This window comes from Solanum lycopersicum, chromosome 4 (assembly GCF_036512215.1).
Source record: "Solanum lycopersicum chromosome 4, SLM_r2.1".
Lineage (NCBI taxonomy): Eukaryota > Viridiplantae > Streptophyta > Magnoliopsida > Solanales > Solanaceae > Solanum > Solanum lycopersicum.
This window is the reverse complement of record NC_090803.1, coordinates 10,627,434-10,655,229: the sequence shown is the minus strand read 5'-3', so window position 1 is coordinate 10,655,229 and position 27,796 is coordinate 10,627,434. Positions and strand designations below refer to the sequence as shown.

The 27,796-nt window shown below is 37.8% G+C and overlaps 1 protein-coding gene across 1 annotated transcript; it reads left to right on the top strand.

The window, feature by feature from the left end:
• Positions 1-24,487: 24,487 nt before the first annotated feature.
• On the top strand, positions 24,488-24,877 carry LOC138347947 (uncharacterized). The gene has a single exon (XM_069296556.1). It carries the CDS (start codon positions 24,488-24,490, stop codon positions 24,875-24,877), a length of 390 nt encoding a protein of 129 aa, XP_069152657.1.
• The last annotated feature ends 2,919 nt before the right edge of the window (positions 24,878-27,796 follow it).

The following is a 27,796-nucleotide window of genomic DNA, read 5'->3' as shown; positions in this document are numbered from 1 at the left end:
TCCACACATAGTAAAGCCTATAGGGTACTCAACAAAAGAACTATGTGTGTCGAAGAGAGTTGTTCATGTTATTTTCGATGAAAGCAGCACTATGTCAAATGATGATGTGCTGTTCAGTAACACATCAGCTAAAGAACATGCTATCTCTGAACAGGAACAAGTCCAAGAAACTGGTTCCTCTGACACAACAAACAGAGAAGAAACTAAAACTCAAGTGAATTCTGATGAAAGAGTTGATACAGATGAAAATCAATCAGATGTTAATAAAGAACAAGAAAGATCAACTCCTATCCTAAATGAGTACAAATATCAAGGATCACACCCATTGGAAAACCTGCTCACTAATCTTTTTTCAGGAATTACCACTCGATCAAGAATGAAGAATCACTACGCGCATAGTGCATTCTTATCCATGGTAGAACCAAAGAAAATAAGTGAAGCTCTTCAAGATGCAGATTGGATTATAGCTATGGAAGAAGAATTACATCAATTTGAAAGAACTAAAGTATGGCATCTAGTACCTAAGCCCTCAAACAGAACTGTAATTTGAACTAAATAGGTGTTTAGGAACAAGTTAGATGAACATGGTACCATAATCAGAAACAAAGCTAGGTTGGTTGTTCAAGGATATAATCAAGAAGAAGGGATAGTTTATGATGAAACTTCTGCACCCGTGGCAAGAATAGAAGCAATCAGATTGCTTATAGCTTTTGCATCTCACATGGAATTCACATTGTATTAGATGGATGTCAAAAGTGCTTTTTTATTGGGCTATTACAAGAAGAAGTTTTTGTTAAACAACCCCCCGGCTTAGAGAATAATGACTTCCCTGATCATGTCTATATGCTTGACAAAGCTCTCTACGGGTTAAAACAAGATCCAAGGGCATGGTATGATAGATTGTCAAAATTCCTTTTAAGTCATGTATATTCAAAGGGTAAAATTGACAATACACTATTCTTCAAGAATAAAGAAAAGGGTCTGCTGATCGTGAAAATCTATGTTGACGATATCATATTTGGAACTACTAATAAGAGTCTCACAAAAGAATTTGCAAATCTTATGAGCAATAAGTTTGAAATGAGTATGATGGGTGAATTAAACTACTCTCTTGGGCTTCAAATAAAACAAACACCTGGAGGTACATGGATTCATCAACAAAAATATGTAAAAGAATTGCTTAAGAGGTTCAAAATGGACGATGCCAAACCAATTGATACTCCAATAGCCCCTACCACTAAGTTGGACCTTGAAGGAACAGGTTCTGCTGTTGAACAAAAACTGTATAGAGGCATGATTGGCTCCCTTTTGTATCTTACTGCTAGTCGACCTGATATTGTGTTTAGTGTAGGATTATGTGCTCGCTTTCAAACTAATCCTAAAGAATCACATATTCAAGTAGTCAAGAGAATTCTCAGATATCTAAAAGGAACCTCTGATTTAGGACTTTGGTACCCAAAAGGAAGCAACTTTGATTTAGTTGGGTATGCGGATGCTGGCTGGAGCTTGGAATGATGAAGACCAACTAAGCAAATAAAAGCTGAAGGAATTGGACTCTCAAAATCATTTATGCATGCTTAAAAGGTATGTCTACTTTTTTTTAAACTAAGATAGACAAAAATTATAAGACCAATGCATTGGATTCCGTTCCTTTAATTAAATGAAAAATAAAAAAAAAATTCATCATCACAACCGCAAATTCAAAACCTGCAGAAAACCTTTCAAGTCATACCTGTTCCCATTCGTAGTAAAACCCTTACACTTCCCTATAATCCCTCTTAAATAGTTCCCTTTTCTCTTTCTTTCCGATTGTCCTCATTCTCTCTAAAACCCTTGAAAACCCAGAATCCACATTGTGTTGTTTAGAAAAAATGGCTATGTCCTACAATCTTTCACTAGCCATAATTCCCTTTGATGCTCAAGAAAGCCTACACGCCCTACCAGCCGTTCTCTACATTGATTCGACCGGCATAACTCGATGGTCTCTTATAGAAGATGCTTTAGTTCAGGGGGATGAGAGAAGTCAAGGGTTAGAAAAAGATAATATGAGTGCACAAAGTGAGGGGGGACATATGTTTTTGTCACATGACCAAGAAAATAGTTCTGTTGATGAAAATATCACTTTGCTTGAAATGCTTTCCAAAATCAGAACGTGTTCCAAACAAAGTTCATCTTCTTGCAAACCTCCTGCTACAACTCTTCCTGAAACTCCAGAAGAACCTCACTCCATTCTACTGGCAAAGGTGCCAATGAGAGTTACTAGATCTGCACAACGCACTCAAGAAGCAGAGACTTTGTCTAAATCAACCAAGAAAATTCGCACAAGAAAGTGTAAGTCTTCTTCATCGTTAAACCTTGTAGCAGATACAGTGAAAAGTCAGAAACGAAAAAAATTTCATCCAAATCAAAATTTCATGATTTAGATGATAGTGATTATCATGCAAGAGTGTTAGCCTTTAAGAAGAGGAGTGTGATTAGGGGGAGAGTAATTTCTGGCTTTTGGGGTGGTGAGATGGATGAGTTAGTGAGCATCTTACAAGAACAAGGTTGGAAAGAACTGATGCTTCAAGGATCCTTTAGGCGTAAAATGGGTAGAGTAGAAACCAGAGAATTTTATATCAATGCAACAGGAACTTCCTCGTCAATTACTAGTACTGTGTGTGGTATTTCTTTTACACTTACTGCTAAGATTTTGTCTTCAATATTTAGAATTCCTAACAGGGGATGGGGTCACTATGTCAAGAAGGATTGGCCTCCTTTATAGGGTAACACCTCTCAACTTGACATATGTAGGAGATTCTCAAATAATCCTACTCTTTCACAATATTCTAGTGTTGACAAGGGATGTATGTTACCTTTACATCAGATGCTGTTTAATGTAGTTCACAAAATTCTTCTTCCAAGAAAGCAAAAAAAGACTGAAGCATGTTACTTGGATCTCACACTTATGGACTTACTGTTGTCTAGGACTCAAATAAACTTGCCAATCCTAATCATGAGTCACATACATAGTTTGTCCAAGGTTGATAAAAAGCAAAGAGGTTTGGCTTATGGATTTTGGTTAGGACATGTATTTGAACATTTTGGTGTGCCCGTATAGAAGTGGCAGATTCAAACCATTTCTGATGTCATGGGGAAGGTAGACTACATGAACATGCGTGGTACGCCTAAAAGGGTTGATGTGAAAACTCAACGGTTGAGGGCCTCTCTTACTGCTGTAGAAAAGGAGAAGGAAGCACTAAAAAGGGCTCATTTAGTAGAGATGGAACAGGTTCAGATGGCTCATAAGTTTGAACATGAGGAATTGATTGTTGAGAACTGCAGGATTAAGGAAGAACTCACTCAAACTCTGGCTGCGTTACATCAAGAACAAGCAGTGAATTCTGGGCATCTACAAAGTATCATGGGGTTGCTAACCAAGGGATCTTCAAACTCTTCTACATCTATGGCACCCTCTGTTTAATCAATCCTCATATATGCATTATCTCATAATTTTTGGTTTTGACTAGTTAAACACTGAAGTAAACATTACTATTTTTGTATGTATTTTTGGTTTGATGTCTAACTCTTGTTGTTACTACTGATTTTGTCTGATGATATATTCTAGTATGCATATGTACTCTGGTTTTCAATATTTTTGGCTAATGGCAAAAGGGGGAAGGAGCTGAAGATTTGTAGGATGATATTGATGTATTGTGTACCTGTGCTCTATATGTTGATTGATATATTGTGTACCTTTTCAAATGCAAGCTGATTATTTGCCATAGTCAAACAGGGGGAATTTGTTAATCTTGAGATTTTGAATATGGAAAAATTTAGTTGAACAGGTAGTGCAACCTGTTCCTGTGAAATATTGCAGCAGGTATGCAAGTGGTGGCGTACGTGTTATATATGGAAACTTATATGTACGTTTTTTTTATAGTAGTTTACTTGGTTAAGGAAAACTATTAAAAACAAATTTGAGTACAATAAGGTTTCGAGAAAAAGAGTTTGTAGAAGTCAATGAGGATTTGTAGAAGACAAATACAAAGTTGATTTGAACAAGGATTGACTGAATTTCTGGTCTATAAATAGAGAGCTATTTTGATCAGAAAAACTTGCGCACCTACAAAGAGAGAACTTCAAAACACGATCAAGAGGGTTGAGAGAGTTTTGTTAAAATCTTTTGTGTGCTGCGAGTGGAGTGTTAAAGTTGTACGATTGTATTCAAGAGTTTTTTTACAATCTAGGTAGTAGATTTGCTTGACAAGTTAGAGTACTTGAAAAGCATTGAAAAGATAGAAAACTAGGGACTAGTTTTTTGTCTTTGAGTAGAAGGAATTAGAATTTATAATTCCTTGAGAGCTTAAACGTTGTAATCTTTGTGTTACTTGAAAGTTACAAATAATACAAAGTACTGTTCAAATTAATTACTGTTTAAGTTTTTCAAACAACTACAAACTAGTTTTTAGTACGTGTTCCTTTGAAGAATTCAGGAGGGTAGAATTCCAACACCAATCTTTTAATTATTTAACATAATATTATATCCATTTACATACATCACTTTTAGACAATGTATTGTTAGCCATTTTATTGGAACAAGAAAGCCAATTCATTCAGGATATGATTTCATAGTGGCCTTGTTAATCCAATTTAGTTCATGCCTTTGTTGAAACATTTTTAAGTCGTAATGTACAGCATCATATTGAAATTTGATGAATTTAACATCTTCATAACGTCATATTAACAACAAGAATGCACAACAGACTGTAACATCTTCATATATAAAATTTTTGGACATATCTTTAACATAGTCTCATTCTTTTAATTCGCATAATAACACATCGCATCAAACGAGTACAATTAAAAGGTTAATCGTTATTTAATCAAAAACCATACACATTAAGATAAGCCTGAACCATGTACCAATAACATGATTTCTAACCTATTCAACATTGAAATCGTAACAAGGATACTAGGGAACGAGTTCGACATGAATGATGGGAAATAACCTAGTTTACAAGATCTTTGAATCATTCGAAAGAAAGTAATGTTAGAGAAAGAAGTACAGGAGAGAAACCCATAACTTAAGTAGAACTTAATCAACACATACCATCTTCACCGAAAACATAGAGAAACCTTGAAATTGCCTAGGAGAATCAATGGAATTTTCTAATTTTCTTTCCCTCGCTTGCTTACTGTTTTGCGTCATTTTTTTTCCTATGAGAGTGAACGTGATTTTTAGGTTCAAGAACAGATCTTGAATTACCAAAAAGTCCCTCCTATGTTGATTAAACATAGGAAAACATAACACTTAGTCAAATCTAGAAATTAGTGTTGACTATGGTTTTGGTCAATATTTTTACTTTATATTAATTAATTATATACATAATTTAAATATTTTAGGTACCTATGGAAAGTACTAAAGTACCCCTAATTTATTGGAACAAAAATTAACCCTTTTGGACCATCATAGGTTAAGTACTAGGATATTTCTTGCATTATACTAGGTTAGCATAAGAATTTTGGTTTGAACCTTTTAATTTAATTAGTTAAATGTATAAATCAATTAATTATGTAACATAGGGTAATTACTAAAGTACGCTTAAGTCTTTATAACCATAACTAATCCTTTGGACCATCCTAGGTTAAATACTAGGTTGTTTTTTTCTTGTCTCAACCGAAATCTTGAAACTTTTTTGTGATTTCGGTTTTGAACATTTAAATTAATTAATTAAGCTGAGAAATTATTTAATTAAGTAGCCTAGAATAATTAAAAAACTACCCTTAAGCCTTTATAACCATAACTAATCCTTTGGATCATCCTAGGTTAAATACTAGGTAGTTTTTTTCTTGTCTCAACCGAAATCTTGAAACTTCTTTGTGATTTCGGTTTTGACCCTTTAAATTAATTAATTAATTAATTATCCTAGGATACTTAATGATGTATCCCTATGTTTTTAGTTCCTTAACTAACTCTTTGGATCATCTTAGGTTAGGTACTAGGTTGTCCCTTTTTGTCTTGAACAAAATTTAAAAAATTTCCTTTGTAGTTTTGGTTTTAGCCCTTTTAAATTAATTAAATAATCTTTTAAATTAATTAATTCGGTAACGTAGGTGAATTACTAATGTAACCCTTATTTTATAGGACTATAACTAACCTTTTGGACCATCCTAGTTTAGGTACTAGGTTATCTCTTAAACTAGTACTAGGTTAGTGTCAACCCGGTTTTGGTCCTAGGTTGTCGGGTGCACTAGTGGGTTCATTTCATTTAGTCCCTAGTTAGTTAGCTATTTGGGTCAGTAGGTTAGAGTATAAAATTTATAGGGATGTTAGTCCCCAAATAAAGTGGTCCCTTGTGCACATTTTCATCATTACCGCCGTAACCGAATTCGGTTAGGGTGGTCCCCTTCTTTGGTAGCTTCTTCACATGTCTTGCACATGTGCTTGCACATGGGTTGTTTGCACTTTCCAAACTAGCTATTATTTATTCTTCATTTAGGAATGTTTACTTATTGTCCCAATGATCCTCACTATGTCCTTGGGCACTGTTTAATCTACATGATCATTTTAAATGATCATGTGCTATGGTACTAGGCTTGACACTTGGATGCGTAGTAGGTACATTTCATAACCAAGATCCATAATACTTAGAAAGTTTTCTAACAACCTTTAAGCCAATATTTTCTAATATGCCCAATATTTGTCTTATTTGGGTACTTTATTGAAATTGGCTAATACACTTTACTTAATTTTGTATACTATGCCCAATATTCATTAATATCAGGCATTGAAATTCCTATGCATCCCGAATATGCATTTTTACGGACTTACTGGGCTCTTCATTCGATATGTAAATTTTCCGGAATGTTACAACACTCTTACTTAACCCTTTTAGGGTTACATTATTTCATCACATACATCTTAGGTTCACATACTTTTAAACGTATGCTAGACTTATTAGTATATACATACAAGCCATGGGCTTCATTCATAGTTTGTCTAACTGATTCATATTTACCCAAGATTATGTGGTACAAGACTTATGCATCTTGTAGATATGCCAAGATATTGATTTCGATTTTTAGAGGCAGCACTCATTAAATATTTACTTACGTATGACTTATGTGTCAATACGGAATTGGGCAAGGGAAACCGATTTCGAATCCCTTCGAAAACACTTAATCTTATTTTAAACATGATAATCATATTTTTCAGATTTGGAAAAACCTAAATCAATCCCTATCAACCCCATACTATTTCCTCTCTTTTTCTCCCCTCCCTTTTTCTTTAAGTGAAGGAGGTTGGGGGTTCAATCCCCCAAAAGGTCATTATTTTTCTTTTAATTTATCACTTAACTTTCTCACCTATCCAAGAGGTTGTGGTTCAAACCCCAATCTCCACATTTATTTTCTCCTTTATTTTTCTCTTAACTCTCTTATACGTTCAAGAGGTTGTGTGTTCAATCCCCACTCACAACATCTATTTTTTCCTTGCATTTTTCTCACAATGTTTTTTATGAAATTTTCATTTAGTGATGTCATGGGTTCAATCCCCAATGACCTCACGTTTTAAAAAAATTCAAACGAAACTCAATTTTTAAAAAGTTGGTCAAGACTACAATTTCCAGCATTGTGGAAATTTAGTCTCTTCCAATCCATTTTTGTCTTAATCTTTTGTTGATTTTTTGTAGCTTTCATGTAATGATGTCTTGGGTTCAATCTTTAGTGATATCATTTATTTTACATTCAATATTCATTGCATTTTGTACCATTTTGTTTGGCCTAACCCAACCTACCACATGCTGGAAATTTGTCACTATTTTCTGCTTCTTTTTATCATCATTCATACATTAATTCGTAAAGCATTTCGTGGATCATTTCGTGCATCTTTAAGTGTTACTATTTTTATGATTATATTCAGAAAAGAATTACTATTTCATCCAGCAACATTACACCACTTTTACAGCTTATGATTTACACAAACATTGGCACATAAAATCCAACCATATAAACATATCATTTTTGGCATACTTTCGGTTGACATAACATAACATGCTTACTATTCCAAACACATAATCAAGAACATATTACTACGAAAATCAAACTTCATACTTAAACTACCAGCAAACATACCAACAACATGATCCCTAACCTATTTCACATTGAGATCAAAGGGATACTTGGGACAATGAGTTCTACAAGAACTGGAACAACCCTAGTTTTCGAGTACATTCATCTGAGCCTTATGGGTATCTTGGGAAAGGGACCAAGAGTATGAAAACCCATAACTTTTATGACGTTCATACCTCAACTTTTGGCCCAAAATCTTCTAAAAAAATCATGTCCAAATCCCCTCAAAGTCAACACCAATTCGACGGACAAACTACTATTTGCCTACGTGATTGATTTTATTTGTTTTCTTATATTTTGTTTACCTACTGTTTTTAAAATATTTGATAGAGAGAATCATGAGTGAGAGTGATAGAGACGTGAGAGAGAGAGATGAGCATGGGAGAGAAGAGTTTTTTTAGGATTAGGAGTTTACTTTAAGGTTTAGTAAAATTAGGTTTTTATTTAATTATTAAAAATCTTATTTAATTTTATTTTAAAACAGCTAATACATAATAAATATAAATTAATTACATCAATTTACCAACTTAAATTTAAAAAAATTAAATTCATTGATTCAACCTTGGTACGAACTATGGTGGAAAAAGACATCACTTCAAGGGACCAATTTTGGCCCTCTCTCCCAAAACTTCCCCTCCACCTTATTAATTGAATAATTAATTATATATTTAGAGTAATTATGATACTACCCTTATCCTAAAAAAAGATCATTTTACCCCTTGACCCTCCAAACCAAAGATTTTCCCTTTTTATTTCTGCTAAGACTCATGTAAGTAAATGTTCGTATTCGAGAGTCCAACATGGTTGGACCCAACCTTTTTAAACTTAAATAACTCCCCAAGTAAATTCTCTTCTATGTAGCAAGGGTTCCGAGGTCTGGTTCTACGCGTATCAATCTGTATGAACCCTGTCTAATCGTTGCCATTTTTGACACATTATGCATTACTTAGCATATCCATTTTTAGGGTAGTTACATTATCCCCCCAAGGAACATTCATCCCCGAAAGACAGTACTCTTTACTAATAATACGTAAGACATCTATAGGATGTATGCCTACATAGGTAAGTAAATACTCCCCATTGGTGAATATCTGATTCACATTTTAACATGAAGGTGGACATCCTTGAAACCTATTAGTAGCTTCACATTAATAGACTATGGAACTCTTTCCTAAACTAGTCTCATCAAAGCATGTGTCACGACCCAAATCCGGGCCGCGACTAGCACCCACACTTACCCTCCTATGTGAGCGAACCAACCAATCTTAACCTTAACATTTCAATATAATATCAACATAAAGTAATGCGGAAGACTTCAAATCATTAATAAAATAATAACTATTATTATGCCCAAAATCTGGAAGTCATCACCACAAGAACATCTACGATCAAATGACTAAACTAAGAGTATTCTAAAAGCTAAAAATAAATAAGAAGCTAGTCCATGCGGGAAGTTCAAGGCATCAAGACTTGAAGAAGAAGATCCAGTCCAAGCTAGAAGCATTAGCTCACCCTGAATTTCCGGTGTAGTAAGACTGGCTTGAATTACTGTTGAGTCGAAGGCGACGACACGTTTGCTGCACTCCACAAATAAACCAGAAGAAAACATAAAAGTAGGGGTCAGTACAAAACACGGGTACTGAGTAGATATCATCGGCCAACTCAAAATAGAAAACAGTATATATCACATAATATCATAAAATCAACTAATATCCTTAGCATACAGTATTTACAGTTACCATAACCCTTGGTTACAACACCAAGCACATCAATGAGGACTCACGCCTCCTCAACATACTCATTTGGGAATTAGGTTCATTAGATTTGAATATATTATCATCTTTCAAGACTCATTATCTTTATTCCCCTCGTGTCGGTACGTGACACTCCGCCCCTCAATATACTATCCTGGTGTCGGAACGTGACACCCGATCCATATTCTATCCTGGTACCGGAAGTGGCACCCGATCCATATACTATCCTTGTCTCGGAACGTGATACTCCGATCCTCATATACTATCCTGGTACCAGAACGTGGCACCCAATCCATATACTATCCTGGTGTCGGAACGTGACACTCTGATCCTCATATACTATCCTGGTACCGGAACGTGGCACCCGATCCATATACTATCTTGGTGTCGGAACGTGGCACCCGATCCCCTAATCTCACCACTTTCGTTCATCAAGCCTTCTTTTATACCAAGGCATCATCATTAACAAAGTAGATTAGGGTTTATTTTCAAGATTTGGGATTCAATAGCTTTATCATGCTTATTTATTCACAATTACATAATCACATCATTCATGCAAGCATACAATTAAGCATATAGAAGGTTTACAATACTACTAACACATATCATTCGCTATGAAGAGTTTACTACGAATAGCATGAAAGCCATAACCTTCCTCCACTGAAGAATTGCGATCGACAAGCTATCTTCTTAAAATCTTTGCTATCCCCTTCGTTTCTCTCTCTCTCTACTCGTTCTCTTTCTTTTTCTGTCTCTCTTTGTTCTTTCTTATTTTTCTTATTCCAACCCTCTTTCTTTTACCCTAATTAGTATATAATTAAGAATAAAAGATGGCAATAATGCCCCACTAATTAACTTAACGTTACCTCTTTTAACCCCCAAGTAATTAGACTTATTAACATTAACCCACTAACTTTACAATTAAGGCAAGAATAGTCAAAAACGTCCCTTAAAACGTATCAAGAAATCTGACCCAGACTGGGATTGCGCAACCTGCGACGGCCCGTCGTGCCTGCAATGGTCCATCCTGCAGGTCGTCGCAAGGGTCAGAGACTCAATTTCCACTGAATAATCTGTGACGGTCCGTCACGCCTGTGATGTTCCGTCCTGCCATTCCGTTACGAAGTTCAGAGAGTCGATTTTCAGTACCCAATTTCAGATTTTCTAAGTGTTTTGAAACGAGACCCTGCGACGGTCCGTCGTGCCCATGACGGTCCGTCGTGGGGTCTGTCGCTTCTGCCAGTTTTTCCAGAATTGAAGTCTGCTACTCAAAACGACTAAACAGGTCATTACAATAGATACTAATTTACCCATCGTTCGTCCCCGAACGATCACAAGAAGGAAAAACAAGAGCGAAAAGGAGTACCTGAATCTGTAAACAGATGTGGGTATCTTTCTTGCATATCTGCTTCCCTTTCCCAATTGGCTTCTTCAACCGGTCGATTCTTCCATTGCACCTTGATGGATGCATTCTCTCTTGACCTCAACTTGCGAACTTCTCTATCTAAAATAGCAACAGGCTCCTCCTCATAAGACAAGTTCTCATCAAGCAAAACTGAATCCCAACGGATAATGTAATTTTCATCCCCATGATATCTTTTCAACATAGACACATGGAATACCGGATGCACTCCGGACAGCCCTGGAGGCAAGGCTAACTCATACGCCACCTCCCCTACTCGCTTAAGTACTTCAAATGGACCAATATACCTTGGGCTAATTTACCTCGCTTACCAAATCGCATCACCCCTTTCATTGGCGAAACCTTCAACAAGACTTGTTCACCTTCCATGAACTCTAAGTCTCTAACCTTTCGATCTGCATATTCTTTTTGTCTACTTTGCGCCGCTAGAAGCTTTTCTTGAATAGACTTCACTTTCTCTATCGAATCCCTCAAAAGGTTAGTACCCCAAGGTCTAACCTCGAATGCATCAAACCAACCAATGGGAGACCTATATCTCCTCCCATACAATTCTTCAAATGGGGCCATATCAATACTTGAGTGATAGCTATTATTGTATGAAAACTCCGCTAAGTGTAGAAAGCTATCCCAATGGCCACCAAAGTCTATCACACATGCACGAAGCATATCCTCCAACACTTGAATCGTCCTTTCAGACTGACCATCGGTCTGAGGATGGAACGCAGTACTAAGGTCCAACCTAGTACCCAATTCCGCATGCAATATTTTCCAAAACTTAGAAGTGAACTGCGTACCTGTATCTGATATGATGGATACTGGAACCCCATGCAATCGAACGATTTCTGAGATATAGATCTTGGCTAACTTCTCTGCTTTGTAAGTCACCTTTACCGGAATGAAATGAGCAGATTTAGTTAACCTATCACTAATCACCCAAATGGAGTCATACATACCCATTGTCCTTGGAAGACCAACCACAAAGTCCATTGCAATTCTTTCCCACTTCCATTCCGGAATGGGCATTCTCTGAAGTGTTCCTCCGGGCCTTTGGTGTTCATAATTTACTTGTTGACAGTTTGGACACTTGGCAATAAAGTCAACAATATCACGCTTCATTCTACTCCACCAAAAGTGTTGTTTTAGGTCACGATACATCTTGGTTGCACCCGGATGTATAGAATACCTTGAACTATGAGCCTCTGTCAAAATAGTGTTGATCAAATCATTGACGCGGGGTACACATACCCTTCCCTTTATTCTCAAAACACCTTCCTCATCGATTTGTGCTTCTTTAGCCTCACCTCGCCATACTTTATCTTGGATTCGCCTTAGTTTCTCATCATCAAACTGTTTTCCCTTAATTTTGTCAAGAAAAGAAGATCTTTACTCCACACTAGCCAACAATCCTCCCTTCTCATTTACTTCTAATCTCATCAAGTCGTTAGCTAGAGTCTGAACCTCTCTAGCCAATGGGCGTCTAGAAGCTTGCAAGTGAGCTAGACTTCCCATGCTTCCCACCTTTCTACTTAAAGCATCCGCTACAACATTCGCCTTCCCCGGATGATACAAAATAGTGATGTCGTAGTCCTTCAGTAGTTCTATCCATCTCCTCTGTCTCAAGTTCAAATCTTTCTGAGAAAAGACATACTGTAGGCTACGATGATCTGTATAGATCTCACACTTAACCCCATATAAATAGTGTCTCCATTGCTTTAATGCAAACACCACCGCAGCCAATTCCAAGTCGTGGGTCGGATAGTTACGTTCATGCACCTTTAGTTGCCTTGAAGCATAAGCAATCACACTCTTCTCTTGCATTAGTACCGCACCCAAACCAGAATAGGATGCATCACAATAAACAATGAAGTTCTTACCCTCTACTGGCAAGGTAGGAATAGGTGCGGTAGTCAACAAAGTCTTGAGCTTCTGAAAGCTTTCCTCACATTCGTCCGACCATACAAATGGAACATTCTGCTTAGTCAAGTTCGTCAATTAGGAAGCAATAGAAGAGAATCCCTTGACAAATCGACGGTAGTAGCTAGCTAACCCAACAAAGCTCCTTATTTATGACACGTTAGTGGGTCTTACCCAATTCTTCACTGTCTCAACCTTAGAAGGATCCACCATCACTCCTTCCTTAGAAACCACGTGCCCCAAGAAGGACAATGCATCTAGCCAAAACTCACACTTAGAGAACTTGGCATAGAGCTTTTTCTCCCTCAACATTTCGAATACCATTCTCAAATGCTCTTCATGTTCCTTCTTGCTCTTTGAGTATACCAATATATCATCAATAAATACGATCATGAAGAGGTCCAAATATGGCTTAAAAATCCCGTTCATCAAGCTCATTAACGCAGCAGGGGCATTCGTAAGACCAAAAGACATCACTACAAATTCGTAATGCCCATACCTCGTTCGAAAAGTAGTCTTTGGCACATCCATTGCCCGTATTTTCAACTGATGATAACCGGATCTCAAGTCAATCTTAGAGAAAACACAAGCACCTTGTAACTGATCGAACAAGTCATCAATGCGGGGAAGAGGATACTTGTTCTTTATGTTTACCTTGTTTAGTTGTCTGTAGTCTATACACATTCGAAAACTCCCATCCTTCTTCTTCACAAACAAAACCGGAGCACCCCAAGGAGATGCACTTGGTCTAATAAAGCCTTTGTTTAACAACTCTTGAAGTTGGGCTTTTAACTCTCTTAACTCCGCGGGAGCCATTCTGTAAGGGGGTTTAGAAATGGGGCGAGTACCCGGTTCAAGGTCAATACAGAAATCAATATCCCTATCTGGTGGCATACCAGGAAGATCTGCAGGGAACACATCCAGAATCTTACGGACCACCGAAACCGACTCAATCGAAGACACTTGGGTAGTGTCGTCCTTGAGATGTGCCAAGAAAGCTAAACACCCTTTACTAACCATTTTCTTAGCACGAAGAAAGGAGATGATACGCACCGGATTGGAAGTGTAGTCACCCTCCCAAACTAACGGATCTGTCCCAGGTTTGGCTAACGTCACCGTTTTAGCATTACAATCCAAGATCGCAAATTGCGGAGAAAGCCAAGTCATACCCAGAATTACATCAAAATCATCAATTTCCAAGATAACCAAATCTACATAAGTGTTGCTCCCCACATATTTCACCAAACAAGACCTATATACCTTTTCAACTACCACAGACTCACCCACCGGAGTAGAAACACGAATAGGCATATCAAGTAATTCACAATGTAAATTTAGACCATTAGCAAATGAGGAAGATACATAAGAAAATGTGGATCCAGGATCAAACAATACAGAAGCCATGCAATCACAAACCAGAAGATTACCTGTGATGACAGCATCAGATGACTCAGCTTCAGACCGCCCAGGGAAAGCGTAGCAATGGGCCCTCTCACCCGTCTGTCCGTTGCCCCTACCATGTTGTGATGTAGTGGCTCCAGGTTGCCCATCACCTCGGCCGTTCTGGTGACCACCATTACCTCGACCACCACATCCTCCAGAATAACAGCCTCTGCCATGACCACCTCTACCTCTAACATTTGGAGGTCTGTAACACTGTTTTGGACAATATCTCTTAATATGTCCAATCTCCCCACATCCATAGCACTCTCTGGGTTCATGCATAGGTCTCTCAGAGAAGTGTTGACCGGTCGGAGGTAGACCCCCAACTACAGTCTGTAGTGAAGACTGAATGGGTCGAACTGCGTAACCTCCGGAACCTTGTCTTCTAGAGTAAGAACCATTAATCTCACCTCCCTTTCGAAACCTTTTTGATGTCGATGTTGAGGTCAAGTCATCGGGCTTCACTCCTTCCACCTCTATCATGAAGTCTACCACTTCTTGGAAGGATTTTGCTGTAGCCGCTACCTGTAAGGCCGAAATTCGCAACTCTGATCTCAATCCCTTCACAAACCGGCGAATCCTCTCTTGTGGACTGAAACAAAGTTGCGTGGCATATCTGGATAGTGCGCGAAACCTAGCCTCGTAAGCATTAACCGACATCCTACCTTGCTCTAGGCTCAAGAACTCATCCCTTTTCCTATCCCTCAAAGTCCGAGGGATATACTTCTCCATAAACAAGCTAGAGAATGAGGCCCAAGTCATAGGTGGTGCCTCTGTCGGTTGACACTCAACATGTGATCGCCACCATATTTTGGCGTTCCCTTGAAACTGATAACTCACAAACTCAACACCAAACCGTTCTACTATACCCATCTTGTGTAGTAGCTCGTGACAGTCAACCAGAAAATTATAAGCATCCTCCGATTCAGCACCCTTGAAGACTGGAGGTTTCAATTTCAAGAACTTACTGAAAAGTTCATGCTGATCATTTGTCATTACAGGCCCTGTAGTCAGACGAGGAAATGTGCTTATTTCCAATGGAACATCCATGCGGGGAGCCATAGTAGCCGCATGTTGTACCTCCGGAGCCTGAGGTGCTGGTGCAGAAAACACTGGGGGTGTCTGGCCCTGATCAGATAACCCGCTAAGATAAGCCAGAACCTGATTGATCATATCTAGGTAGGTTGGGGTGGCATTTCCTCATTCTGCACTTGTTCATTCTCCCCATCCTCCCCTTCTTTTACTACTTCTTCAGTCGGTGGAGGAGTCACCGCCCTAGTATCAGATGGGTTAGGTGCTCGTCCTCTTCCTCTAGAGGACGTCCTCCCACGACCTCTACCACGGCCTCTTGCCGTTGCTCTTCCTCGATCCACAGCCCCAGTGGCTGGCTCATACGCACCCTGTCCTGCTGGTGGTTGTGTTGGTGTTGGCGTAGTCGTTGCTCTAGTTCTAACCATCTGCGAAAGAGAGTGAAGATGGTCAGATATCAATTTGTATCACCTAGATACCAATTGGATTCAAGTAGTAGCACGAAAGAAAGAAAGAAAGAATGGAATTTTCCTAAAGTAAAGGCGTCCCCTACTGTTCCTCAAGACTCTACTAGACTCGTTCTTGTGTGATGAGACCAACGAACCTAATGCTCTGATACCAAGTTTGTCACGACCCAAATGTGGGCCGCGACTGGCACCCACACTTACCCTCCTATGTGAGCGAACCAACCAATCTAAACCTTAACATTTCAATATAATATCAACATAAAGTAATGCGGAAGACTTAAACTCATTAATAAAATCAATAACTATTATTATCCCCAAAATCTGGAAGTCATCACAACAAGAACATCTACGATCAAATAAGTAAACTAAGAGTATTCTAAAAGCTAAAAATACATAATAAGCTAGTCCATGTCGGAAGTTCAAGGCATCAAGATTTGAAGAAGAAGATCCAGTCCAAGCTAGAAGCATTAGCTCACCCTAAATTTCCGGTGTAGTAAGACTGGCTTGAATTACTGTTGAGTCGAAGGCGACGGCACGTTTGCTGCACTCCACAAATAAACAAGAAGAAAACATAAAAGTAGGGGTCAGTACAAAACACGGGTACTGAGTAGATATCATCGGCCAACTCAAAATAGAAAACAGTATATATCAGATAATATCATAAAATCAACTAATATCCTTAGCATGCAGCATTTACAGTTACCATAACCCTTGGTTATAACACCAAGCACATCAATGAGGACTCACGCCTCCTCATCATACTCATTTGGGAATTAGGTTCATTAGATTTGAATATATTTTCATCTTTCAAGACTCATTATCTTTATTCCCCTCGTGTCGGTACGTGACACTCCGCCCCTCAATATACTATCCTGGTGTCGGAACGTGACACCCGATCTATATTCTATCCTTGTACCGGAACGTGGCACCCGATCCATATACTATCCTGGTGTCGGAACGTGACACTCCGATCCTCATATACTATCCTGGTACCGGAACGTGACACCCGATCCATATACTATCATGGTGTCGGAACGTGACACTCCGATCCTCATATACTATCCTGGTACCGGAACGTGGCACCCGATCCATATACTATCCTGGTGTCGGAACGTGGTACCCGATCCCCTAATCTCACCACTTTCGTTCATCAAGCCTTCTTTTATACCAAGGCATCATCATTAACAAAATAGATTAGGGTTTCTTTTCAAGATTTGGGATTCAATAGCTTCATCATGCTTATTTATTCACCATTACATAATCACATCATTCATGCAAGCATACAATTAAGCATATAGAAGGTTTACAATACTACTAACACATATCATTCGCTATTAAGAGTTTACTACGAATAGCATGAAAACCATAACCTACCTCCACCGAAGAATTGCGATCAACAAGCTATCTTCTCAAAATCCTTGCTATCCCCTTCGTTTCTCTCTCTCTCTACTCGTTCTCTTTCTTTTTCTGTCTCTCTTTGTCCTTTCTTATTTTTCTTATTCCAACCCTCTTTCTTTTACCCTAATTAGTATATAATTAAGAATAAAAGATGGCAATAATGCCCCACTAATTAACTCAAGGTTACCTCTTTTAACCCCCAAGTAATTAGACTTATTAACATTAACCCACTAAATTTATAATTAAGGAAAGAATAGTCAAAAACGTCCCTTAAAACGTATCAAGAAATCTGACCCAGACTGGGATTTCGCAACCTGCGACGGCCCGTCGTGCCCGCGACGGTCCGTCCTGCAGGTCGTCACAAGGGTCAGAGACTCAATTTCCACTGAATAATCTGTGACGGTCCGTCACGCCTGTGACAGTCCGTCCTGCCATTCCATTACAAAGTTCAGAGAGTCAATTTTCAGTACCTAATTTCATATTTTCTAAGTCTTTTGAAACGAGACCCTCTGACGGTCCGTCGTGCCTGTGACGGTCCGTCGTGGGGTCTGTCGCTTCTGCCAGTTTTTCAATAATTGAAGTTTGCTACTCAAAACGACTAAACAGGTCGTTACAGCATGCAACACAAATAAACATGTAGTCATACAAATCAGCAACCAATATGATGACCCAAAACATATTAACCTTATACTAGTGCATAAACACCATACACAGCCAAATACATGAAAGACTAATTAAAGTTACACACTTGAGACTTCACTACAGCTGTCTTTCCTTGCACCCAAAGACTTTAGTGCGAAGAATCGTTGCCTCCTTGGAGCCTCTTCACTTGGACCATTAGGTTGAACTCTCTCCTTCCCCTGTTCTTGACTTCTCCTATTCGAACAATCCTTCATCATGTGACCCGGGTTGCCAAAACCGTGACAATCGTTAGAGTCCATCACACATTCTCCCCCATGCAGTATGCCACATATAAAAATCCTAAAAAAAATTCAATAGATAATACTTTAGTAGATTTATTATTATTTTAAAAATATAAATTTTAAGGGAATAATGGTCCTTTCACGTATTGATTAAAATAAATCAGATTTTGTATCAATTTCCTGTCACGTATTAATTAAAATAAATAATATTTTGTATTAATTTAATTAAATACTAGTTTAACTATGTCTTGAATCTAGTTTCCTAATTTTAATATCTCTCTCCCTCACATTTCTCAACTCTCTTCCACGTCTCTGAACTGTCATTCTCTCACACTCTGACTAACAAGAAATCTCAAGAACAGTTTAAAAACAATTGTTCTTCACAATTGAAAAATAGACGAGAAGTTTTAAGAAAAGAAAGGTAATTAAAATTTTCAAGGCAAAGGGAGGTTGTTCGTCGAGTGGTGTGCACATTGAGGAGAATTGGGCGTGGTCTGGAGGAGTTTCTGGGAAGCAGATTCACACTTGAACAACATCAAAAGGTATGGGTTTCTCTCCTGGAATTCATTCTCCAAGAGTATTTTTTCTTCGAACGATTCTCAAGGTATTGAAAACTAAGGTTGATCCCCTTTGTATCTCCTTGTCCTTAGTTTCCAAATGAATTCGTAGGATTTGTATGTTGAGATTCTAGATTTGGACATGAATGATATTTTATATTAATTGTGAAAATGTTTATGTGAGTGAATTAATGAAAATAATATTCAAAGTGTGATCGAAAAGTTGGTGTGTGTGTGTGTGCACGTGGGCAGTGGCTTTGGCCATTTTTTTGGGGTTGTATAAATCATGTATTTCTTGTGTATTTTATGTGTGCAATGTGTTTACAATGTGATCGTCATTAATATGAAATACAGAAGATTTAAATAACTTTCTTTTAACCAACTATGCTTAAGAATAATGTGACTAAAAATATGTTGAATAATGACAAGAATTTTCCAGATTCGTGTACTCTATAATAAGGTTGAAATATGGGTTTTAAAAGGGAAAATTAAATAAGTGAGGTCAATGGGAATCGAACCCAAGACCTCACATGTTGACATGGCTTAAAAAGAAAAAAGAAAAAGGAATAGGGCTAAAGGGAATCGAACCCCCTTAGATATTGATCTTGCCTCAAAGAAAATACAAGAATGGTACTTGGGGGGGGGGGGGATCGAACTCGTGATCAATAAGGAGAAGGAGGAGAAAATTAATAAGAAAAATAAATACGAGGTGTGGTATTCGAACCCACTACCTCTAGGTACACGCGAAGGAAAAGAAAAATAAGGTAAAGAAAATGCGAGAAGAGGGAATCAAACCCACGACCTCAAGGCTGAAGGAAGGAGAAAAATAAAATTGGAAATGAAGTGAGACTGTGAGGGTTTGATCTCACAACATCACTGCCACTCGTCTAGTTTAAATAAAATAAAGATAGAGAGGTTGTGGAGGTTCGAACCCAAAGCATGAGAGAAATTTAAAAAATAAATAAATAAAGGGGCTATGGGGGTTCAAACCCACAACCTCCCTTTCACTACGAAAATTAAAGGAAAAATCAAAGAGGTTGTGGGGGTTCGAACCCCCAACCCTTCAATTAACTAAGAGTAAAATTAAAATAGAAAATTAATAATTCCATGAAAATGTTGAGATTTCATTTACTTCTAATGTTATGAATATTATAAATAAAATCAATGAAAAATAAAAGTGATATCAGAGTGATTCAAGATTTGGGTTCCCTTGCCCAAACTTCCGTATTGATGCACACGTTATACGTGAGTATAATATCCAAGAGTAATGCCATTAACTTAGATCAAAATTCAAGATCTTGGCATATATATAAGATACATAAGTCTTGTACTACATAATCTTAGGAAAGTAAGAATCACTTAGCAAACTATTAATCAAGCCCCATGGCTTGTATGTATAGACAAATAAGTCTAACATACGTTCAAAAGTAAGGTAATGTAAGATGTACCTAATGAAATGATTAACCGTAGGAGGGTTAAGTGTGAGTGTAATATACACTAAATGGCCAAGTGCATTGTCATATGATGAGATGAACAATGAAATGAAGAAATAAACATTCACGTAATAAGAGGTGAGTAAATATGAAAAGCAAAGGTGATAATAATGAAGAATGTGGTAACAACATGATATGAGGCTAATGTATATGATGAGAGCATTCTCAAATGAGCCTATGTAAATGTTACCTAATATGTACTTATTAATGAGAGTGTAAGATAATGAAAAGACCAGTCTCTATGAACATTCTAGTGAAAGTATTGAGTTTAATACACTTAATGCTATTGATAAAATGAGAAATCATCTAATGAGCTATGCTATCCTCATACTAGAAGCCAACTTCCATGAAATATGACTTTGAATGTAATGAGACTTTATACTGAGCACCGATAGTCCAGCTATGAACGGTGATTCCTTCTTTCGGGAAGGGCGAAGATTAACTTAACTCTTATAAGATGAAGCTGTTTGGATTGCCGGTATGGGTCTCCATACATCTCCTAGTCTTTGAACCTATACTACCAATTAAGGGATCTGCCGGGGTTAAATTTCCATGTACGCTAGCATGTGATTGAGTCACTTTAGCCGGTGATTTCGCCTATTTTCGGTGTGGGGGAGATAGTCGATTTTATGATTCTTACATTGTCTATGTCGGTTAAAGTTAAAGTTCCCAATAAATGAATGATGACAGCCTCAAATGAAGCATATAAAGAAATTAATGATACCGAAGGTGTTAGGATAGGATAATCAAGAGGTGAACTAGACTAAGGTAATGAGATTAGGTTAATCCTTACCATTGCACAACAAACCTGATGAAAGTGTTAAACTACATCTTAGGTATATCTTGTGTTCACACTAGCCTATGAATGAAATGAAATGAAGTATGTATGAATGAATGAAGCAGACTCTTTGTTTCCTAATGAAGACTCGCTAGTTGAGGTCCCATGTGTTGAGACCTCATTTTGGAAAGTCTTAATGTCAAGTCCATGATTCCAAGGTCTAATGGCATATGAATAAATGATACGAAAGAAATTATGTGTCATATGTTATGTGCTATGATTTGTGCTATATGAAGATGTTACGTGTAGTGTGCAATACAATATTTATAATTATGCATGTACTCTAATGGAATGACATTTCTAACTCAATTTTGAAAGTTCACTAACTTTCCTGATCTCAATTTGGCAAATCTACTGACTTGAATTCCAAAAAAAATCATGTCGTTAGGGATCAGTTGTTCTTTCTCATGCATGTACTTGGTGTGCTCTTGCATATACCCAACTTAGTACAAGTGTGTACTAACCCTTTACATCTATACTATTTAAGGTGCAGGAAAAGGTGGGTGATAGAGCAAAAGGTTCATTGCTGTAGCTATCCGGGCGTCAGTATTCATCTAGTGTTTTTTAGGTCCTCATACCTTCGAGGATTCTACTGTTTTACATATTAGCGTAGTTTTAGAGTTGAGCTAGTGGAGAATGTTACACTTGTTTTTCTTTCAAATTTTGGTTCACACTTTGTATTGGTGCCATTTTGGCCATCATACAATTAATACTAAATGAACTAATTGTTTCAGTTACTTGTTTCTTTAATGTTAGATGGTTGTTGATGAACGATTATGAATTGTTAAGAATATTTAAAAAGTATGTTAAAGATAAAAAAGTTTTAAATTTTTAACTTAAATTAGTCTAGGTTAGGTATGAATAACGCATGTAGGCTTGTCTGCGACCTTTAAGAGGTTAACGACACCGATCTCGGTTGGGGTTTAGATTCTGGTCGTGAAAAAGTAAAAATAAGTTCCCTTGATTAAATTATTAGAATATTGAGTTCACATCAACGAAATTGAGTACTTTCTAAGTAATGGTAGTGAAGTGCACCATTATCCTGGATTAGAGACTACACGATGCGTAGGAAAAATTTCCCTTCTTCTGATCTTATCATTCTTTTCCTAATGTATGAAATCTTGGTGGTTATGAACGTGTATAACATCAATCCTTGTTGTTTTTAGATAATGAATACTTTGAGAATGTATGAAATCTTAGTGGTTATGAACGTGTATAACATCAATCCTTGTTGTTTTTAGATAATGAATACTTTGAGAACTAAACGTCCAAGGATGGGAGGAGCAACAACTAGAGGTAATAAGAATCCACCCTAGGCTCCAGCTGAAGGAGTGGTCATGTCTGTTAACCCAGATGGGTTGACTAATGCTCAGGTGAGGGCATCTGTAGAGCAGATGGAAAAGGCAATCACAATGGACACTTAGGATTTGAATGCCCTAGTCAACTGGAAGGATGTTCAGAGAAAGAATCCACTAGTTCGCAACATAGTTGACACACAGCGAGATTTCATGAGGATGAATCCTCCTATATTCACAGGGGCTAATACATTAGAGGACACTCAAGAGTTTATAGATCAGGTGCATAAGATCCTAGTGGCTATGGGGGCCACTGATATTGAGAAGGCTGAGTTGGCTTTCTACAAGCTCAAGGATGTTGAACAAACTTAGTGCAATATGTGGCAAGATAGCCGCATGTTAGGTGGAGTGACAATCACTTGGGAGCAGTTCAAGACAACATTTTTGGAGAGATTGTTCCCCTGATAGATCAGAGAGGCCAAGGATGAGGAGTTCATCAACCAATAACAAGGATTTATGACGGTCAGGAAGTATTCCCTAAAGTTTGTTAAGATATTAAGGTATGGTACTTTCCATAGTATTTAATAGAAAGAATAGGGACAATACTAAGATTTGTTGAAATCATCCAGGTAAGGCTAATATTGTAGCTGATGCTGTGAGCAGGATGAGCATGGGAAGTACAACCCACGTTAAGGATAAGAAGAAGAACCTGGTGAACGAGGTACACACACAGTCAAGACTAGGTGTGCGATTTGTTGGCTCTACTAGCGGGGGTGTTTTAGTTTATCCTAGTTCTGAATCATCCGTGGTAGTTTAATTCAAGAAGGGTCTTGATCCTATGTTTATGGAGCTGAACGACTCAGTGCTGTTAAAAATGAATGAGTCTTTCACTTTCGGAGGTGAGAGCATACTTAAATACCGGGATATGCAGTGTGTACCGGATGTGGATGATTTGCGGATCAGGATTGTTGCAGAGGCCCATGGTTTAAGATATTCCATACATCAAGGTTCCTCTATAATGTATCATGATCTTAAGTAGATTTATTGGTGGGATGGCATAAAGAAAGGACATTGCAGAATATTTGGCTAAGTGTCTTAATTGTAAGCAAGTTAAGGCAGAGCATCTTAAGCCTAGTGGTCTGACTAAGATAATTGAGGTTCCGACTTGGAAGTGAGAGGCCATTAATATGGACTTCGTGGTTGGTATTCTGGGGACTAGGAGGCAGCATGACTCCATATGGGTAATGGTGGACAGATTAACTAAGTCTTCTCACTTTATCCCTCTGAAATCTTTGTATAGAGTCGAGGATTATGCGAGACTATACATTGATGAGATTGTGAGTTTGCATGGGATGCCTTTGTCTATCATTTCTGATAGAGGAGCTCAGTTTACTCCACATTTCTGGAGATCATTCCATAAAAGCTTGGGCACGCAGGAAAAACATAGCATTGCCTTTTATTCTCAAATAGATGGTCAGGCAAAGTTCACCATTCAGACATTAGAGGACATATTGAGAGGGTGTGTGATTGACTTCAGAGGTAATTGGGATGACCATCTGCCTTTTATAGAATTCTCGTATAATAATAGCTACCACTCCAACATTGGGATGAAACTTTTTGAGGCATTGTATGGTAGGAGGTGTAGATCTCTAGTTTGGTGGTTCGAGGTTGGACAGTCAGCCATTTTGGGTCCATTGATTATTCATGAGGCCTTGGAGAAAGTTAGAGTCATTAAGGACAGGTTGGCTACTGCTCACAGCAAAAAGAAATCATATGAAGACAACAGAAAGCGGCAATTAGAATTTAATATTGGTGACTAGGTTTACTTGAAGATATCGCCTATGAAAGGGGTGATGAGATTTGGTAGAAAAGAGAAATTGAGTCCGAGGTATGTGGGGCCATATGAGATCCTACAGTGTTTGGGTGAGGTGGACTATGAGTTAGCATTGCTTGCGGAGCGAGCTTCTGTTCATCCAGTCTTTCATGTCTTTATGTTGAAGAAGTGCCTAGGTGATCCAGCATCAATCCTACCTATTGAAGGTTCGGGGGTTGGTGAAGACTTGTCCTATGAGCAGATAACTATTGAGATCTTAGACACACAGGTCAAGCGGTTGAGGAACAAGGATAATGCGACAATGAAAGTATTGTGGAGGAATCATCTTGTTGAGAGTGCTACGTGGGATACTGAGGCCGACATGAGATCCAGCTATCCTCATCTTTTCAGCACTTGAGGTTAGTCTTCCTACTGTTAAGCTTATGTTTCCTTATCTCTTCATATTTCGTTGCTATTGGTTGTCTGTGCATAGCGATTATGTTATGATTTGATTTGCATTACGTTGTGTAGTGATAGTATCATTTGGCACGGATATTCCTAAAGGGGGATAATGTAACAACCCTAGAAAATCAAATAGATAAATACTTACGGTGATTAAATTATTATTCTAAAAGTCCGAAATTTTAAGGGCATAATGGTCTGTTCACGTATTAATTAAAATAAATCAGATTTTGTATTAATTTAATTTATATCCTATCTTGACTAAGTCTTCAATTTAGTGTCCTAATCCTAATAAATCTCTCCCTCACATTTCTCAACTATCTTCCACGTCTTTGAACACTCATTGTCTCACGCGCTGACTAACAAGAAATCTCAAGAACAGTTTAATAACAATTGTTCTTCACACTTGAAAAACACACGAAAAGTTTTAATAAAACCAAGGTAATCAAAAACGTCAAGGCAAAGGGAGGTTGTTCGTCGAGGGGTATGTACGTTGAGGAGAAATGGGCGTGGTTTAGAGGAGTGTCTGGGCAGCAGCTGCACATTGGAACAACATCAGAAGGTATGTGTTTTTCTCCTTGAATTTTTTCTCCAAGAGTATTTTCCTTCGAAAGATTCTCAAGGTCTTGAAAATAAAGGTTTTTCCCCTTTGTATGTCCTTATCCTTAGTTTCCAAACGAATTAGTAAGATCTCTATGTTGTGCTGCTAGATTTAAGCATGAATGATGTATTTATATTAATAGTGAACATGTTTATGTAAGATAAATTACGAAAACGATATTCAAAATGTAATCGAAATGTTGGTGTGTGTCTGTGCACGTGGGTAGTGGCTTGGGCCACTACCTTGGGGTTGTATAAATCATGTGTTTCTTGTGTATTTTATGTGTGAAATATGCGTACAATGTGATGTTCATTACCATGAAAATATAGTGTATTGAAATAACCATCTTTTATAAAACTAAACTTATGAACAATGTGACTAAAAATGTGTTGAATAATGACATGAATTTTCCATATTCGGGTACTCTATGAACACTCTACTAAAAGTATTGAGTTTAACACACTAATGCTTATGATGAGATTAGAAATCATCTAATGAGATAGGTTGTCCTCATACTACAAGGTAGCTTCCCTGACGTATGATTTTGAATCTAATGGAACTTTATACTGAGCACTGATAGTCTAGCTATGAGCGGTGATGCCTTCTTTCGGGAAGGACGAAAGGTTCACGTAACTCTCATGAGATGAGGCTGTCCATCTTGCCTGGTATGGGTTTCCATACATCTCCTAGTCTTCGAACGTATACTACCAATATAGGGATCTGACTTGGTTAAATTCTCATATACGCTAGCATGATATTGAGTCACTTTCGCCGGTGATTCCACCTCTTTTTAGTGTGTGGGAGACACTGGTTTCATGATGCTCACATGATCTACATCGGTTAAATTTAAAATTCCCAATGAATGAATGAGGTCAGCCTCAAATGAAGCATATAAAGAAATGAATGATATCGAAGGTTTTAGGATAGGATAATCAAGAGGTGAGCTAGACTCAGGATATGACATTACGTTATTCCTGATCATTGAACAACAAACCCGATGAAAGTCTTAAACTACATCTTAGGTATAGGTACTGTTCACACTGGCCTATGAATGAATCGAAATGAAATATGTATGAATGAATGAAGCAGACTCTATGATTGCGAATGAAGAGTCCCTATTTAAGGTCCTATGATTTAAGCCCTCATTTTGGTAAGTCTTAATGTCAAGTCAACGATTCCATGGTCTCATGGCATATAAATGAATGATATGAAAGAAGTTATGTGTCATATGTTATGTGTTATGATATGTGCTATATGAAGATGTTATGTGTTGTGTGAAATACGATATTTATAATGATGCATGTTACTCTCATGGAATGACCTTCCTAACTCAATTTGGAAAGTTCACAAAGTTTCCTAATCTCAATTTGGAAAGTCTACTGACTTGACTCACAAAAAAATCATGTCGTTAGGAAAGAAATATTCTTTCTCATGCATGTACTTGGTGTGTGCTTACATATACCCATACTAAGTACAAATGTGTACTAACCCCATACATCTATAATGTTTTAGGTGCAGGCACAGTTGGGCCATAGAGCTACATGTTCATTGTTGCAGCTATCCAGTGGTTGGTCCTCATGCCCTCGAGGATGCTTTTGTTTTACATTATAGCATAGTTTTAGAGTTGAGATAGTGGAGCATGTTCCACTAGGGTAAGCCTACATCTTAGCTAGATAATAACGGTAGACATCTTCGAAGGCATGAGGGCCTACCAAGTCATGATGAAAGCTCCACGTCCAGACTTCTGCAACGTCAAACTGTAAGCTCTAGCATCCACCTGTTCCTGCACCTAAAAATATAGAGTTGTATGGGATTAGTACACACTTGTAATAACTATGGGTATATGCAAGCACACACCAAGGATATGCGTGAGAAAGAATATCTCTTTTCCAACAACATGATTTGTGGAAAGTCAAGTCAGAGGTCGTGGCAAATTTGGATTAGGAAAATCAATGGAACTGCCAAATTTGGATTTGGAAAGTCATGCCATGATGTAACCTGCAGCATCAAACTTCTCATTTTGTACACAACACATATCATATTGCATGTAGAACATAACATCTTTCATATCATTCATCCATATGCCATGAGACCTTCGAATCACGGACGTAACATTAAGACATTCCTGAAATGAGGGCTCAACTTATGGGACATCAACTAGGGATGGGATTTAGCAAACACAGAGTATGTTTCCTTCATTTAACGTACTTAATTTCATTTCATCCATGGGCCAGTGTAAACACAAATTATACCTAGGATGTAGTTTAAGACATT

Excerpts from the sequence above, each read along its gene's own strand:
- LOC138347947 (XM_069296556.1), top strand. The coding sequence starts at position 24,488 with ATGAAAGGGGTGATGAGATTTGGTAGAAAAGAGAAATTGAGTCCGAGG.